This window comes from Rhineura floridana, chromosome 10 (genome assembly GCF_030035675.1).
Source record: "Rhineura floridana isolate rRhiFlo1 chromosome 10, rRhiFlo1.hap2, whole genome shotgun sequence".
Classification (NCBI taxonomy): domain Eukaryota; kingdom Metazoa; phylum Chordata; class Lepidosauria; order Squamata; family Rhineuridae; genus Rhineura; species Rhineura floridana.
In genome coordinates, this window is record NC_084489.1 from 85,133,170 (window position 1) to 85,151,301 (window position 18,132).

The 18,132-nt window shown below is 44.8% G+C and overlaps 1 protein-coding gene across 10 annotated transcripts in view; it reads right to left on the reverse strand.

The window, feature by feature from the left end:
• Positions 1 to 18,132, reverse strand: part of OBSCN (obscurin, cytoskeletal calmodulin and titin-interacting RhoGEF) — a 277,846-nt gene that overhangs the window by 203,244 nt on the left and 56,470 nt on the right. For all 10 annotated transcript variants that reach the window (XM_061585960.1, XM_061585958.1, XM_061585965.1 and 7 more), the window contains exons 20-26: positions 15,513 to 15,779; positions 14,334 to 14,446; positions 12,825 to 12,978; positions 10,647 to 10,808; positions 8,143 to 8,247; positions 2,861 to 3,127; positions 2,073 to 2,342 (exon numbers count right to left, since the gene is read on the reverse strand). In XM_061585960.1, coding sequence (XP_061441944.1) covers positions 2,073 to 2,342; positions 2,861 to 3,127; positions 8,143 to 8,247; positions 10,647 to 10,808; positions 12,825 to 12,978; positions 14,334 to 14,446; positions 15,513 to 15,779 — 1,338 coding nt within the window. The remainder of the gene's footprint in view (positions 1 to 2,072; positions 2,343 to 2,860; positions 3,128 to 8,142; positions 8,248 to 10,646; positions 10,809 to 12,824; positions 12,979 to 14,333; positions 14,447 to 15,512; positions 15,780 to 18,132) is intronic.

An 18,132-nucleotide genomic window follows, 5' to 3' on the forward strand; every position in this document is an offset into this window, starting at 1 on the left:
CCATCCTTCCCCCCCCCCCTTATCCAAGTCTGAAAGGCAATACTCAGAAGCTTGCCTGGCACATCTACTCTCCATCTACTAAGGGACAAGGAGGAAAGGGGAATGCCTTCTGTACTGCATATATATATATACCATAACTGAGCTTAAGTACACATGACTGAAAAAAATGCATATTCTACCCGTCTCCATCCTTTCTTCATCTCCCTCCTTTTCTTCTGTTATCTCCCCGTCCTGAATTTTAGACTGTAAGCACCTCAGGCAAAGGACCTAAGCCCAGAGGTGTAGTGGTCCAGGGTCTCAGGGGGTCTTAGACCCCTTACTTTTTTGGGAGCAGGATCTGTATGTCTCCGGCATCCTATGAGCCAATTAGCATGAAAGGGGAGTGTGTTAGCCACTGAGAAGAAACTTCTTACATGATTCCTTGTCCTTTCCTGCTGATTTGAGCCAATCAGAGTGAAAGGTGGTGAGCCAACCACTGAGAAGACTCTTCTCAGTAGCTTACATACTCCTCTTGCATGCTGATTGGCTCCTATGGACATCTGTTGTTCTGGGAAAAGGTGAACGTGGGAAGGACTGAGGAATGTGGAGATGACAATGGAGAGCAAGCAAGTGAATGATGGGATGTTGTTGTGAGGAGGCGTGGCATGACTATCATGAAGGGCCCCTGCACTTCTGAACTCATCACTACACTATACTAGGCCCTTAGGCACCATGCACAGATAAACAAATGAATAACACCTCCACTTCTCTTCCACTACTTGTGAGCAGCAGCGTAGTGGCGAATTCAGAAGTGCAGGGTCCCTTCATGACAGTCACACACAAAAACACACATACACACAATTTTTTTGCAGCTGGCTTGAGAATGATATCCTTCTTAACACTTTCTCCCACAACAACATACATCCCTAGGAGCCAATAAACGTGAAAGGGGAGAGTGATAGCTACTAAGAAGAGTCTTCTCAGTGGCTGACTCACCACCTTTCATTCTGATTGGCTCTAATCAGTAGGAAAGAACAAGGAAGCATGTTAGAAAACTCTTCTCAGTGGCTAACACACTCCCCTTTCGTGCTGATTGGCTCACAGGATGCTGGAGACAAAGGGACCCTGCTCCCAAAAAAGTAAGGGGTCTAAGACCCCCCAAGACCCTGGATGACTACAACCCTTCTTGTGAATATATAAATACCCTGTGTGCGAAATACATACAAAGAAGACAGGATCTTCCTGGGACAGGGAGGGGACGTGACAAGAAAGCTTGACACACACATGTCCTGTCTCTCCCCACTGAGGTGCATCTGGCACCTTGGTTTTACAGCTTTCATCATATACTGAAGATGCAACTCTTTATCCCGGCCTTGGAGACTTGATATATATTTTTAGGAACCACTCCACGTGTGACTGTAATTTTTAATTGTTTTTATGCTGTATTTTATATTGTGTTACCTGCCCTGAGACCTTGTAGTGAATAATAATAATCTGTTAAATATATAAAAACAGTTAAAACAATTACATAGATATAAGAACAATTATGAAAAAAATACTTATAAATGTATACATAACATCAATTCAAATCCAAGACGGATACTAACTGGGATTAAGATTCTAGAAAGCTTATTGAAAGAGGAGCATTTTAGCAGGTGATGGAAAGAAAATGTAGAAGGTGTCTGATATGCAATGGGAAGAATTCCAAAGGTAGGTGCCCCCAGACTAAAGGGCCAGTCGTGCAGAATGGACATCCTGATAGGATGGCATCTGCAGGATGCCCTCTCCTGCATAACTCAGTGAACAGTTGGGTATGTAGGGGATGAAATGATCTTTTTAGATCTCCTGGTCCCAAGCTGCACAGGCCTTTGTACACCAATACCAGCACCTTCAACACGGTCCAGTAGCTAACTGGCATCCAGGGCAATTCTTTCAGCAGCACCGTAACAGGATGATAACATTTTGCCCCAGTGAGCAGTTGAGCCGTTGCATTTTGCTCTAGCTGCGGCTTCCAAGTCAGCCTTAAGGGCAGCCCCACATGGAGTTATGGTGCTGCTGTGGCTATTTCAAGCTTTGAGGAAGTAGTGACTTGCCTTTCACAACCAGGTTTGCCACGGACTTTGCTTTGCCGATCGCAAACTGAACGGTGCCTGTCATGTCCACGTCGGTCTTCTTCAGTATCAGCCGGTGGGCTCTCCTCTCCTGCTCCATCACAACATCCTTGCTGGCCTGCAGGTGCTCTCCACGGAGAGACCATTTGGGAGGCTTCACAGACTGGATGGAGATTTCACACTCAAACCTGGCTTCCGCTGGCTCAGTGACCTCCACATCCCTCAGCTCCTTCACAATATTGATGGATTGCTCTAAAGAGAAGGATCAGGAGGAACCAAAGAGAAAAGTCAACGGCTTGCCCTCCTGCCTCCATGCAGCAATTCCTGCTGCTGCTGGTGGTGTATCTAGAGACAGTTAAGTGTCCAGCCCACTACAATGAGGGCGGCAACAGCTATTTAAAATCATCACTGAAGTGTGAAAATTGCTGGGCTCCTTGGCCCAGCTTAGGACAAGAGATACAGGAAATAAAGATAAAATGACCATGTGAACTGATAACAACACTTTTTGCGTGCCTGAATGTTAAAATAAGCAAATTTGCTTAAAATGTTAATGAGTTGCCTTACTAATTTCATGTAAAGAATTTGAACCTGAGGTAGGGACAGGCCTGAAATCTAAACAATAGTCTTCTTGCTTACATGCATTCTCTCTCTCTCTCTCTGTCACCCACTCACTCACACACACACACGGGGGAGAGAATATTAAAATAAATGGCATGTACTCTGTTTCAAGGGCTCCATCCACATATTCCAATTGAGAAATGGGATTGTACCTTCCACATAGAACTGAGCACTGCTTTTGTCATCGACGGCATCGCAGGTGTAAAGGCCCTCATCGTCAAACTCTGTCTCGTTGATTATGAGTTTCCTGTAGACCCCATCACTCACAATCTCGTACTTTGGGCTAGGTTGGATCTCCTTGCTATCTTTGTACCACTTCACCTCAGCACTGGGGCGAGATACTTGGCACTCCAGAACGCCCCGGTGCTTCTCAAGAGCGATCTTGACACGGAGAGGTTTCACAAACTTTACTGGCAGCTCTGAAGGAGGGCAAAGAAATAATAATAACAATAACAATACTTCAAATTTGTATTGAGCTTTGGGGAGAACAAAGCAATTAACATAAGAACATAAGAACATAAGAAGAGCCTGCTGGATCAGGCCAGTGGCCCATCTAGTCCAGCATCCTGTTCTCACAGTGGCCAACCAGGTGCGGGGAAAGCCCGCAAGCAGGACCCGAGTGCAAGAACACTCTCCCTTCCTGAGGCTTCCGGCAACTGGTTTTCAGAAGCATGCTGCCTCTGCCTAGGGTGGCACAGCACAGCCATCACGGCTACTAGCCATTGATAGCCCTGTCCTCCATGAATTTGTCTAATCTTCTTTTAAAGCCATCCAAGCTGGTGGCCATTCCTGCATCTTGTGAGAGCAAATTCCATAGTTTAACTATGCGCTGAGTAAAGAAGTACTTCCTTTTGTCTGTCCTGAATCTTCCAACATTCAGCTTCGTTGAATGTCCACGAGTTCTAGTATTATGAGAGAGGGAGAAGAACTTTTCTCTATCCACTTTCTCAATGCCATGCATAATTTTATACACTTCTATCATGTCTCCTCTGACCCGCCTTTTCTCTAAACTAAAAAGCCCCAAATGCTGCAACCTTTCCTCGTAAGGGAGTCGCTCCATCCCCTTGATCATTCTGGTTGCCCTCTTCTGAACCTTTTCCAACTCTATAATATCCTTTTTGAGATGAGGCGACCAGAACTGTACACAGTATTCCAAATGCGGCCGCACCATAGATTTATGCAACGGCATTATGATATCGGCTGTTTTATTTTCAATACCTTTCCTAATTATCGCTAGCATGGAATTTGCCTTTTTCACAGCTGCCGCACACTGGGTCGACATTTTCATCGTGCTGTCTACTACAACCCCGAGGTCTCTCTCCTGGTCGGTCACCGCCAGTTCAGACCCCATGAGCGTATATGTGAAATTAAGATTTTTTGCTCCAATATGCATAATTTTACACTTGTTTATATTGAATTGCATTTGCCATTTTTCCGCCCATTCACTCAGTTTAGAGAGGTCTTTTTGGAGCTCTTCGCAATCCCTTTTTGTTTTAACAACCCTGAACAATTTAGTGTCGTCAGCAAACTTGGCCACTTCACTGCTCACTCCTAATTCTAGGTCATTAATGAACAAGTTGAAAAGTACAGGTCCCAATACCGATCCTTGAGGGACTCCACTTTCTACAGCCCTCCATTGGGAGAACTGTCCGTTTATTCCTACTCTCTGCTTTCTGCTTCTTAACCAATTCCTTATCCACAAGAGGACCTCTCCTCTTATTCCATGACTGCTAAGCTTCCTCAGAAGCCTTTGGTGAGGTACCTTGTCAAACGCTTTTTGAAAGTCTAAGTACACTATGTCCACTGGATCACCTCTATCTATATGCTTGTTGACACTCTCAAAGAATTCTAATAGGTTACTGAGACAGGACTTTCCCTTGCAGAAGCCATGCTGGCTCTGCTTCAGCAAGGCTTGTTCTTCTATGTGCTTAGTTAATCTAGCTTTAATCATACTTTCTACCAGTTTTCCAGGGACAGAAGTTAAGCTAACTGGCCTGTAATTTCCGGGATCCCCTCTGGATCCCTTTTTGAAGATTGGCGTTACATTTGCCACTTTCCAGTCCTCAGGCACGGAGGAGGACCCAAGGGACAAGTTACATATTTTAGTTAGCAGATCAGCAATTTCACCTTTGAGTTCTTTGAGAACTCTCGGGTGGATGCCATCCGGGCCCGGTGATTTGTCAGTTTTTATATTGTCCATTAAGCTTAGAACTTCCTCTCTCGTTACCACTATTTGTCTCAGTTCCTCAGAATCCCTTCCTGCAAATGTTAGTTCAGGTTCAGGGATCTGCCCTATATCTTCCACTGTGAAGACAGATGCAAAGAATTCATTTAGCTTCTCTGCAATCTCCTTATCGTTCTTTAGTACACCTTTGACTCCCTTATCATCCAAGGGTCCAATCGTCTCCCTAGATGGTCTCCTGCTTTGAATGTATTTATAGAATTTTTTGTTGTTGGTTTTTATGTTCTTAGCAATGTGCTCCTCAAATTCTTTTTTAGCATCCCTTATTGTCTTCTTGCATTTCTTTTGCCAGAGTTTGTGTTCTTTTTTATTTTCTTCATTTGGACAAGACTTCCATTTTTTGAAGGAAGACTTTTTGCCTCTAAGAGCTTCCTTGACTTTGCTCGTTAACCATGCTGGCATCTTCTTGGCCCTGGCGGTACCTTTTCTGATCTGCGGTATGCACTCCAGTTGAGCTTCTAATATAGTGTTTTTAAACAACTTCCAAGCATTTTCGAGTGATGTGACCCTCTGGACTTTGTTTTTCAGCTTTCTTTTTACCAATCCCCTCATTTTTGTGAAGTTTCCTCTTTTGAAGTCAAATGTGACCGTGTTGGATTTTCTTGGCAATTGGCCAGTTACATGTATGTTTAATTTAATAGCACTGTGATCACTGCTCCCAATCGGTTCAACAACACTTACATCTCGCACCAGGTCCCGGTCCCCACTGAGGATTAAGTCCAGGGTTGCCGTCCCTCTGGTCGGTTCCATGACCAACTGGTCTAGGGAATAGTCATTTAGAATATCTAGAAACTTTGCTTCTTTGTCATGACTGGAACACATATGCGGCCAGTCTATGTCCGGGTAGTTGAAGTCACCCATTACTACCACATTTCCTAGTTTGGATGCTTCCTCAATTTCATATCTCATCTCCAGGTCTCCCTGAGCATTTTGATCAGGGGGACGATAGATCGTTCCCAGTATTAAGTCCCTCCTGGGGCATGGTATCACCACCCACAACGATTCTGTGGAGGAGTCTGCCTCTTTTGGGGTTTCGAGCTTGCTGGATTCAATACCTTCTTTCACGTATAGAGCGACTCCGCCACCAATACGTCCTTCCCTGTCCTTCCGATATAGTTTATATCCAGGGATAACCGTATCCCACTGGTTTCCTCCATTCCACCAGGTCTCCGTTATGCTCACTATATCAATGCTCTCCTCTAAGACCAAGCACTCCAGTTCTCCCATCTTGGTCCGCAGGCTCCTAGCATTAGCGTACAGGCACTTGTAAGCAGTGTCTCTCTTCAAGTGTCTTTGGCACTTGTGGTTAGGCCTGTGGTAATTTTGCTCTTCTGAATTTATATCCTGTGCCCCTGCTCTCACAATGCCTAGTTCTAGGCCTACCCCTTTTAAAATTTCATCATTTCTTTGGTTTTTATCCCAGGGGGGAGGTTTATTCCGAACCGGACCTTTCTCAGCTCCTGTCGGGTTTCCCCCCTCAGTCAGTTTAAAAGCTGCTCTGCCACCTTTTTAATTTTAAGTGCCAGCAGTCTGGTTCCATTCTGGTTCAAGTGGAGCCTGTCCCTTTTGTACAGGCCCGGCTTGTCCCAAAATGTTCCCCAGTGCCTAACAAATCCAAACCCTTCCACCCGACACCATCGTCTCATCCACGCATTGAGACTGCAAAGCTGGGCCTGTCTGGCTGGTCCTGCGCGTGGAACCGGTAGCATTTCAGAGAAAGCCACCTTGGAGGTCCTGGCTTTCAGCATCCTACCTAGCAACCTAAATTTTGCTTCCAGGACCTCACGGCTGCATTTCCCCATGTCGTTGGTGCCAACGTGCACCACGACCACTGACTCCTTCCCAGCACTGTCTACCAAACTATCTAAACGATGGGCGATATCCGCAACCTTCGCACCAGGCAGGCAAAACACCTTGCGGTCTACACGCCCATCACACACCCCACTGTCTATGTTCCTAATGATCGAATCACCCACTACAAGGATCCCTCCACCCCCTGGAGATATATCCTCGGCACGAGAGGATAGCTGCTCATCCCCCAAGGAATGGGTCCCTTCTAAGGGATCGTTTCCCTCTTCCTCAGCTGGATGCTCTCCTTCCCCGAGACCATCGTTGTCCATGATAGCAGGAGTGCTATCATCGTTGGAGTGGGACACAGCTATAACATCCCTGAAGGCCTCCTCCACACACCTCTCTGCCTCTCTCAGCTTTTCCAGGTCCGCCACCTTGGCCTCAAGGAAATGAAGTCGTTCCCGGAGAGCCAGGAGCTCATTGCACCAAGAGCACACCCACGACTTCTGTCCAACAGGCAGATAGTCGTACATGCTGCAGGCGGTGCAAAACACTGGAAAGCCCCCACACCCCTGCTGGCTTCTTACCTGCATAGTTTTGTTTAAGGTTTATTACGTCAATGGGTTGGAGACTGCGGTTTAGTTGAGGTCAGGGAACAGACGGGCAGAGTGGGGGGCCCTGGCGTCCTCGCCCTGCTGCCGAACTCGCTCTGCTGCTTAGCTCGCCTTGACGCTTCGTCAGCTGGGGCTCCCTCTAGCTCGTGGAGCAGGCTCACTCATTGATATATATTATCTCAATAATCCTTGCAATCACCCCTGTAAGTAGGTCATTGTTACTATTCCCTTGTTCAAATAAGGATCTGAGGACAAAAGACAGTGACTAAGGTCACCTTGCAAATTCATGGCCAAACAAGACTTTCTGGTTAGTTAACTCATAGTGCCATAATCATTATGTTACGCAAAGGGCAATTCCAGATGGGCTATGTTCATTACGCAAAATTTTGTTGGTATCCTACATTTTCTAGTACAATTATCCTGTCACTTCTCTAACCGCAAAAAGTTCAATAAAAAAAGTGACAGAAAATTGCACTGGATATTTCACTGGATACTGAAAGTACAGGATAACAACCAGTAGCTGGCAATGTTGTACAACCTCCATGCAAACATCAGGATGAGTACTCAATAAACAGGGGATATCACATAACTGCCATGCAAGTTTTGTTTGAACATATCAGCCTTAATGTTCAACAGCCACCCAATCTGGAAGCTCCCTAGATTAACACCATGTCTGAGTTTGAGGTCAAAGATATCAAATTAAGTGATCGGGCACATCTATCCAGTTCTAGACAAACTCTGAGTAAGACTAATAACCTACACCACATTATAATGCCAGCATAATTACCTTTCACTTTGAGTTGTGCTTGGGATTCTGCTGATTCAGCCACAAACTTGATCTCTGCTGCATCCTGCATCTCCACACTTCTGTAGACTAGTGCGTAGTTTTTCCCTGTGAACAAAAACACACTTTCCCAGCTACAGGCCACCAGCTTTAAGGTGAAATCATTCCAACTATACTAAGAGGAACTCTGCTGATATAATTTAAGAATAAAGAATATCCAAGAGTTCAGGAGGGTTCCCAGTCAAAACCAAAAACCAGAACTTCAAACACAAAATATTGGTTCTATAAGGAGGCAAGCAATCCAACTAAAATTGCATGAGTGTCAGACATGAGCCTACCATAACCTTAGGCACTCCCTTCTCCTTATGATAACCTCTCATACTGGCCAAGAGCTCACAGAAAGCACATTCTTAGCAATAAATCCCACAACTCTCAAATTCCCTTACCCCCTCCGCAAGAGATTCAGCCAAAACTCAATTGTGTTTTGGAAGTGCCATTGTGCTGTAGGTTCAAAAAGCGACTTTGGGAGATGGTAACTCCGTGGCGCAGAGTGGTAAGCGGCGGTAACGCAGCCGAAGCTCTGCTCACGGCCAGAGTTCGATTCCAACGGAAGAAGTCGAATCTCCGGTAAAAAGGGTCGAGGTCCACTCAGCCTTCCATCCATCCGTGGTCGGTAAAATGAGTACCCGGCATATGCTAGGGGGTAAAGAAAGGCCGGGGATGGAACTGGCAATCCCACCCCATATATACGGTCTGCCTAGTAAACGTCGCAAGACGTCACCCTAAGAGTCGGGGACACCTTTACCTTTTTTAACTTAGAGCAGAGAAGCAGAAGGCTGAGGGATGCTTCAGCACTCCAAATCCTGCCCTAATTGTTGGGTCGTTGCCGTCCCTGTGCAGAGTTCCAAAAACATGTTTGTGAGGGTAAAAGCAGGGTTGGGGGGGATTTGAAGCAGAGAAGCAAGGTGCATGAATGGAGCTAAGTAACTCTTCTGCTGTCACTGCTTCTCCATTCTAAATTGCCCCCTACTGAAGAGGCTTCTTTCTTCCCCACTCCACTTTCTCACTTTTTAGAGGGGAAAAAACAGTTGGGGTTCTCTTACACACATCTAATGTTTAGTTATACCCTAAGACTTCATTATTAGGGCTGGTAGCAGGGGTGAAGCTGAAAGGACAAGGAGGATTACTATCATCTGTTCTGCTCTTTCTCTCTTGTTATGCGGGTTTAGTTATTTTGTATTATGATCTAATGTTCCGTCACTTGCATGAAGCCTCTGAGATCACCCAGGCTAAAAAGCTAAATAAATGCATAAGCATGGGAGGAAAGACAGAGATAGGACAGGGGAAAAATGAAAAAAATATTCCCCAAACAGGGCATACGAAGAAGGGGCCACCAGATGGTCAGCAAAAGAGGGAGAACAAAGCACTTTGTGAGCTCTTCCCCATGATCTAATACAATGGAATGAATCAAGTGAGAGCCCTTGAGCATAACAGCTTTCAGGCCATGCTGCTGCTCTTGACATTGTTAGACCAACTCAGCCTTGACCGGACCTGTGTTCTGAGAGTGGTCTATCGAAACAGCACTTCTGGGTCAAGTGTAGATCTTATTGTATTTTATCCATGTTGTGCACTGTCCCGGGCTGTGGGCGGTATATAAATCGAATAAAGTAAAATAAATAAATAAAATAAAGATAAGCCTGCTGCTTGTTTTCCTTGAGAATCCTTGGGTGGCTTTCCTTGGGAAACTGCCTTAATAGACAAACTAACACTTCAAACATGACCATCTCAGAATTCCAGTGAAAGTTTCATTCAACACATCTTCCTAGTTAGAACTGAGAAATCAGAGCATGATAATTCCCTCATCCCGGAGAATCCTGGGATCTCCAGTTCTGTAAGGAGACTTGGGATCTCAGAGAATTCCTTGTACTCTCATCAGGCTACGGTTCCCAGTCACAACACTTGAACTGGTATATAACTCATTTACATGTAGGGACGGAAAGATCTGCCATTTCAATTATCTCAGTTTCTCATTCCAGTCTTAGATTCTATTCTCCACATTTCTGCAGCAATTTGATTTTTTTTTAATAAAGACTTTTTGTAGGCAGTTTTGACTAATGTAGACATTTCTGAAAGCAATTTCTCATCATATAATGCATTAATTTCACTCATATATTCATTTTTAATGCATGGTTTCCCCTAATATATGCATTTTTATAAACATTGATTGGTTGGTGAACTGCACTGCAAAATTCGAGTAAGTGTGAATTTTGAAGGATGGCTGTCATTTGGGTCTCATATGGTTTTGGAAAGTGAGTATTTGATAGATTTGGCTTGAAATGCGGACTGAATTTCCTATATATATGTAAATATGACATCACTCTTTAGTTACACGGCAGGCCTAAACAGATCGCTCGCTCTCTCTCTCTCACTCTCCATTGTCTTCCCCACATTCCATTCCAACCAGAAAAAATCCCAATAAGCTACCCATCAGCTGTCCCCTTCCCTACCATCCTGACGCATCCTGATGTTCTCTCCAGCCCGGAGCTTGCTTTCATTACTGAACCACTGGGTTTCAACCTCATCGTGGGAAATCTCACAGACGAAAGAAGCACTCTCTTTTTCACTCACTTCCACATCCTCCAGCGGCTTCACAATCTTGATATCTCGGGCTAAGGAATTACAAAGACATATTCACTGCAGTATACAGTATATGCTCCTTTTGGTTTAAGTTGTGGCTGCTCCTTTGCCCTCCCACTTTTTCTTTTAGCTATGAACAGTGGCAAATGAGTAGGGAGAAATTGCCAGTGGGGAGGCTCTCAGCCTTTCAATCCATGCTCTGCCACTAGACTAGCTAATCTGTTTGCCTCAACTGATCGGAAGTGTTCATTATTTATCATTATTAGTAGTAGTAGTAGTAGTAGCAGTAGTAGTAATTAAAAATACTCCTGTAGTAGTAGTAGTTAAAAAACATGATGCCACCACTGCCATCTTGGTTGATGGTATGCATGCGTGCCATGCGCACGCGTCTCTGCCATCAACCAAGATGGCAGAAGGGGAATCAGCCCCTTAGGGAAACCTCGGCTGCCATCTTCGTTGATGGCAGGCTTGCGCCCACAGCACAATTTATGTCAAGGGAGAGGTAGGTGGGGCCTGCGCAGCAGTAGGGGGGTGTATGGGAGCTCCCTCTCATGATCCACGGCAGGGTCGAGAGCCAATGCTGTTGCAGTTCATGGAAGGGAGTGCTACCCACCCATCCTAAGGAGGGGCCCTTCAGGGGCCCCCTGGCAGCCCTATGGCACCGGCCCTGTGAATATACATCCTCCTGTATGAAAGTGTCAAGTATTTCGGCTTATACTAAGAAGAGAAAAATGAGAATCCGGCTTTGCATGCCTTGAAATTATGCATACAGGCTCCACAGACACAATCCAATACCATCAGTGCTAACAGAACAGGATGCACCTGTCAACAGGCTTCCCATTGGATGGCCACTGTGAGAAAGAATGCTGGACTAGGCATGCCTTTGGCCTGATCCAGCACAGCTCTTATGTTCTTTTTCCTCTTTGCCGGAGATGCTTCCTCGCCTTCCGCCCAGGCTCTGTACAAGACCACAGCAGCGGTCCAGTTGCTATGTAACCATAGGACAAATCTTGGCTACAGATACTGGTGAAGGAAGAGAGCTCTTAACCATGATCCCAGGTTTGGATGGCATGCTAAGCCAAACCCTGCCCTAGCAGATGCACCACACTGTGCTAAAAGGACCAGGGAAAAGGAAATCAGGGCTGCGTTCAAACACGGGGCTTATCGTGTTAGTTTTATGGATTATAATGGCAGCAATTCTGTCCTGATTTCTAAAGCTCCTTTCACACTGTAGTACTAGGGATCGTGGCTTTTTGGCCGCCATGCTGTGCTAAATGTGTTTCACACGGCTGCAACGAACAACAATTTGTTTCTATTGCTCTCCCATTATACACACGGGCACTGTAGTTGCCCCATAATAATACTGCATGAGGGTATCTCGTCTCCACGCGACCCCTCTTCCTTTTGCTTCTGACATTTTTGTGGTGTGTGGTGAGAAGGGGAACTGCTATCTGCAGCTATGCTGGAATATGCTGGAACACCGGCACAATTTTCATGAGGTTAAAAGAAAAGGTGGGAGCAAATTGCATGCTAGGATACCGCAGCCCAGCTGCTCATATGAGCTGCAGTGCCATGGTCATGGGAAAATGACAGCAGAAAACTCTAAGCATTTACCGGATTTTAGGGCTTGCAAATGGAATATTTCTGGAATCATTTATCATAGGTGCAAGCACAAAACTTCCACTATATTCTGTTAGATTTCTGGAATTGGCTTCCATGTTGTGTGAATGACCAAAAAACCCCAGGAAAGTTATGAGGTAAGGAACTGTCAGGGAAATGGATTAAACTGCATGAGCCCCTCTCTGGGATCCAGCACATTCATGCACAGCAGGTAAGTCATGGTTTAGGCTTACTGTGACATGTGAACCAGGCCACTGAGCGATGCACAAATTCTACCTGTGGCATTCTCCTCACATGCAAGGCAACACTTAAGGCTACGATGATGGGATCTTAATAAATATGTCACGTGAATTGGCTAGGTGACTGGGCACCATTTCCTGCAAAGCCATTTAGGAAACAAGACTTTTGCTCTTCCTATGGAAACATACCATGGATCTCCAGGATAGCTGAACTCTTGTCATCAACAGCATCACACATATAGTTTCCCTGGTCATCATATTCACATTTGTAAATTGTGAGGCTTCTCTTAGTCCCTCGGGAAATGATTCCAATTTTTTTACTTGGTCGTAACTCAGTTCCATTCTAGAAGGAAAAAGTCTAAGTCAGTTTTTAGCAGACTCAAACAGCCCCTTAGCTGTGTGTTCTTGTCTCACCAAAATCGAAATGGAACAAGTAAGTGTTCTGTAATTGAAATGCACTGTCATACTTTCATCCAAGATCCACAAAACTCTATTCAGACTGGCTATAATTGAGCATCACAGCCAAGTCCCCACTGGAGATTTGTCAGAATTTATCAAGTATCATTGCATTCCTGAAAAAGATGCCTCTAAATCTAGAAAGTCAATGTCAGACTCCACCAGCAGTCCTTAGCAAATGTGTCATACATGTCAGAGAGGAAGGGGTTTCTTATAATACAATTTATACAATTGGGTGTTAAAACAAATTAAACCAGAACTGTCACTAGAAGCTAAAATGATGAAACTGAGATTATCATACTTTGAGCACATAATGAGAAGACCTGATTCACTAGAAAAGACAATAATGCTGGGAAAAGCAGAAGGGAGTAGAAAAAGAGGAAGGCCAAACAAGAGATGGATTGATTCCATAAAGGACACCACAGACCTGAACTTGCAAGATCTGAACAGGGTGGTTCATGACAGATGCTATTGGAGGTCACTCATTCATAGGGTCGCCATAAGTCGTAGTCGACTTGAAGGCACATAACAACAACAATAATACAATTTAGCACACGGTTTCAATGCTCTTGGGTCTCCAATCTTGCTCTGATCATTATAGTTAAAGGGTTGGGGGCTTGAGCTGAATGACCTTTTGGGGTCCCTGACAAGTCAGTATTGCTTGACTCTAGGATCTGGGTTTTCCATCAGTGTCGGTTGCTAGAGGCTTATCAGGTCAGAACCTTGGATTTGTAAATAGTCCTTCCAAGTTTCTCCCTTTGCTCCAGAGCTCAGCTGTCTTTAACAATGGTCAGCAACTGTCCCAGATGAGAGCGTGTCCTTCTCTCTGCACCTTCTACCCCATCCCTTAGTTGGGGATGATGTCATTACCCTGTGTATAAATGCTTAAATGGGCAGCTCAGGCCAGGAAGCTGAGCTGGAGCTTTGAGAGATTTGGGGAATATCTGCTGGGGTGTTAAGCTATGAACCTCCACCCACGTATAAGCCAGAGCTTGGAAAAGTTACTTTTTAAAACTACAACTCCCATCAGCCCCAGCCAGCATGGCCACTGGCTGGAGCTGATGGGAGTTGTAGTTCAAAAAAATAAATTTTCCAAGCTCTGGTTCAACCTATATATTTGTAAACACAAATACTACACAACACCCTGCACCTTCTGCAAAAGTTGGAAGTGTTCATGTGACACAATAACATCAACCGCCATTCCTTAGGTAGGAAAAGTCACCTGGTAAGTAAATTCAATACCTTGAGCCACTTCACATCTGCATTAGGTCTGGAAAGTTCACACTCAAAGGTTACTTCATCTTTGTTCTGAGCCCTGGTGTCTTGCAACGGTTTGATTATTTTCACAGGCTGTTCTGTAAGTAACAATGCAAGGCAGTTGTGTGATAGACTTAACTGAACAGGACTAGTTTTTCTTGCCTCTCTCACATGCAAATAAATGCCATCTGTGGTGACCCAACCAGGGACCGCTTATCTCGGCCCATGTTCCAGCCTCACTAATGTGGATCTGGGCCTAACACCACCATACCAGTTGAGGGAGCCAGAGGCCCCTGGGAGGGCTCCTGAAGCACCCCATTAGACAGCTTCAATTCCAGAGTGAACTTCTGCACCTCACAGGTATCTGGGGACTGCAACTGTTCCCACTGCAGTGCTGTAAAAAACTAATTTCTTATTGACTATTAATTATACAGAAGCTCCCAACCAGACACTGACCTGGCCTGCTGCCACCCAGCATTGCCTTCTCCCCACGTGTTATCTCCTGCCTACACACCTGCATGGAGCAGATAACTTAAAACCTAATTCAGCACCATCCCTGGCCCTGCGATTGCTTAAGCCCAGGCACTGAGCATCTCAGCCAGTCCACTCCTGCGTAGATGAGGACGGTGCTTTGCCTGCCCTCCCAAAAACTGGATACAGGCACAAATGGAGACTCCAAATTTTGGCCTCCCATCTGCAGTCCCAATGCTCTTGATGCCCTGCCTTTGATTCATGCCAGTGAAAGATGACCAATCCATCCCGCAGGCAGGCATCTCAACTCTGTGGAAGGCTTAGCTGTGTGATTTTCTGCATGAAAACGGCTTCTTCCTTGCCCTTGGGGACTGGTTGTGCTGCTAACATGCTCACTATCCTGGTATTTTCCCAAGCTCAAGGGAAAGGAACACAGCATATTGCAGTTGCCTAGCAATCACAGGAGGGGTTTGCCTCTGGGTAGACTTGGGATAGCAGTCTTGTAGTTACTAGGCAACCACCACTGCATGCTTCAAATACAGGTTCACCCTGTGGCTAGCAAAATGGTTGCACGGAACTGATGCACAACAGTGCCAAAAGGCCCTGTACTTCGGTCAGGTGTTTCATCTGTTCAATCAACAGGCTTGCATGACAAAAGCATCCATGATTTGAATGAGTGCAGTGAATGTCTACCTTTCACATTGAGTCTGCCTGTTGTGTGGACACCTTCGGCCTTGAAGGAGACAAGGCCTGAGTCTTCGAGTGCAAGGGATGAAAGAGTCAGCGAATGCTTCTTCCCCTGGGCAGTAATGCAGCAGCTGTCCTTTGCTTTCAGCCTCACACCATCCTTCATCCAGGTAACTTCCACATTCTCGTGCGACAACTCCACCTCAAAGGTGGCAGAATCCTGTTCATGGGCATTGACCGGCTGCAGGCCTTTCACCAGCTTGATGGGCCTCACTTGGGAAAAAAAGCAATATCATAAAGAATTGGATGTGTCTGGACCAATGTGAAATGCCCATGCTTGACATTTTGAGAGGAAGCGATGCATTCCAATGCCCATCTGGAAACTGCACCAAGGATGTCAACTAGCAAGAATATGACCAGGAGTGGCCTTCTCCTTCAGCCAGGCCCTGATTGTGAGCTTTTAGAGGCATCTGGCTGGTAGAATGCCACACTGCATGCACTTATAAGGCCATGATCACAACAGCATCCTTGTGTACTTACCTTCTTTTTAAAAATCCTACCAGGAGAAAAAAAAGGTGAATCCCTTTGTTACCTAGGCATACATGTTTAACTTACTTAGGTAAATATCCATAACCCTTCCTGAATTAATAATTAAGCTAAACGCACTACAAAGTAAGTCTCCTATGACTGTTTCACACCTTGCTCCCTCACTAGGGCTGCAAGTTTTATATTAGGCCTCCAAGCTTAAATCTTTACATTCTTACTCTGATTTTTAAAACATGTTTGTTACCCATCTCCAAGTTCATGACCTTCACATTCACTTCAGGCAAGAAAATCGGGGGGGGGGGGGTTGTTATCATTTTTGAAAACATCTCATAGTTCAGATTTTATCATTTTTAATGTCTGTGTTTCCAAGTACTCAGAAGTCTAGTATCTAGATTCTGTGGCATTTGGTATTTGTATCCCTAACATTCTGGATAATGTTTGGAACGGAGCATTTAAAAAATCTGAAGTTCCAAAATGTGCAAGCTGGAAGTTTTCACAACACCCCAAATAATATCCTCATTTTTGCTCAGAATATGTCAACCAGATTCAAAGGGAGCATTTAAAAAATCTGAAGTTCCAAAATGTGCAAGCTGGAGGTTTTCACAACACCCCAAATAATATCCTCATTTTTGCTCAGAATATGTCAACCAGATTCAAAGGGTAGATTCTTACCTCCCCCTAATACTTCTAATCTGTGTTTTTCCCCCCTCTATAAATGGGAAGGTGACTTCCTCCCATAGCCCACCCACTCATGTCGAGCGCTGCAACATGACTTCAGTAAATGCAGGTGCTCCTGTTTTCTGATGGCATATTATGACTGGTGAGCAACATGTACTGAGGCATCCAACGGAATGCATAACAAACAGCATGGAGAGAACTCACAAGTATATAGACAACACCCAGTTAAGAGCTGGTGTGCATATATAAGGGCTGCTCCATACATTGCATGTGTTAGGGGTACACCTAAGATGCTCAAGGTAGGTCTAAAAGCACGAGAATGAAAACGCAACAAATACAGGTTTGCAAATATGTGCATCACACAGGTACACTCACTGGAGACTAGGGATGAGAGAAATTCGATTCAGTTTGCATTTAAAGCAGAATTTATCAAATTTGCACTTTCCAAAATAATATGAAAACCAAAACACAGCTATCCTTCAAAATTCACGTTTACCCAAATTTTGCAATGCAGTTCTCCACCCAAACAATGTTTACAAAAATGCATGTACGAGGGGGATTAAAATGAATACATCAGTGAAAATAACATATAGAAAAGCTTTATATTAGGAGAAATTGCTTGCAAAAATGTCTACAGTAGTCAAACCTGCATCCAAAAATGTCTTTAGCAGGAGAAATTCACACTAAAATGCTGAAGAATTCTCATGAGAATTTTTCCAGAATTCACAAATTGCTGCAGAATGTGGAGAACTGAGCTGAAGATTGGAAAAAAGAGAAATCAAGAGCTGAAATTGACAGATCTTTCCATCCCTACAGGAGACCCACGTTTGATGCCATATAATAAGAACATAAGAACATAAGAAGAGCCTGCTGGATCAGGCCAGTGGCCCATCTAGTCCAGCATCCTGTTCTCACAGTGGCCAACCAGGTGCCTGGGGGAAGCCCGCAAGCAGGACCCGAGTGCAAGAACACTCTCCCCTCCTGAGGCTTCCGGCAACTGGTTTTCAGAAGCATGCTGCCTCTGACTAGGGTGGCACAGCACAGCCATCACGGCTAGTAGCCATTGATAGCCCTGTCCTCCATGAATTTGTCTAATCTTCTTTTAAAACCGTCCAAGCTGGTGGCCGTTACTGCATCTTGTGGGAGCAAATTCCATAGTTTAACTATGCGCTGAGTAAAGAAGTACTTCCTTTTGTCTGTCCTGAATCTTCCAACATTCAGCTTCTTTGAATGTCCACGAGTTCTAGTATTATGAGAGAGGGAGAAGAACTTTTCTCTATCCACTTTCTCAATGCCATGCATAATTTTATACACTTCTATCATGTCTCCTCTGACCCGCCTTTTCTCTAAACTAAAAAGCCCCAAATGCTGCAACCTTTCCTCGTAAGGGAGTCGCTCCATC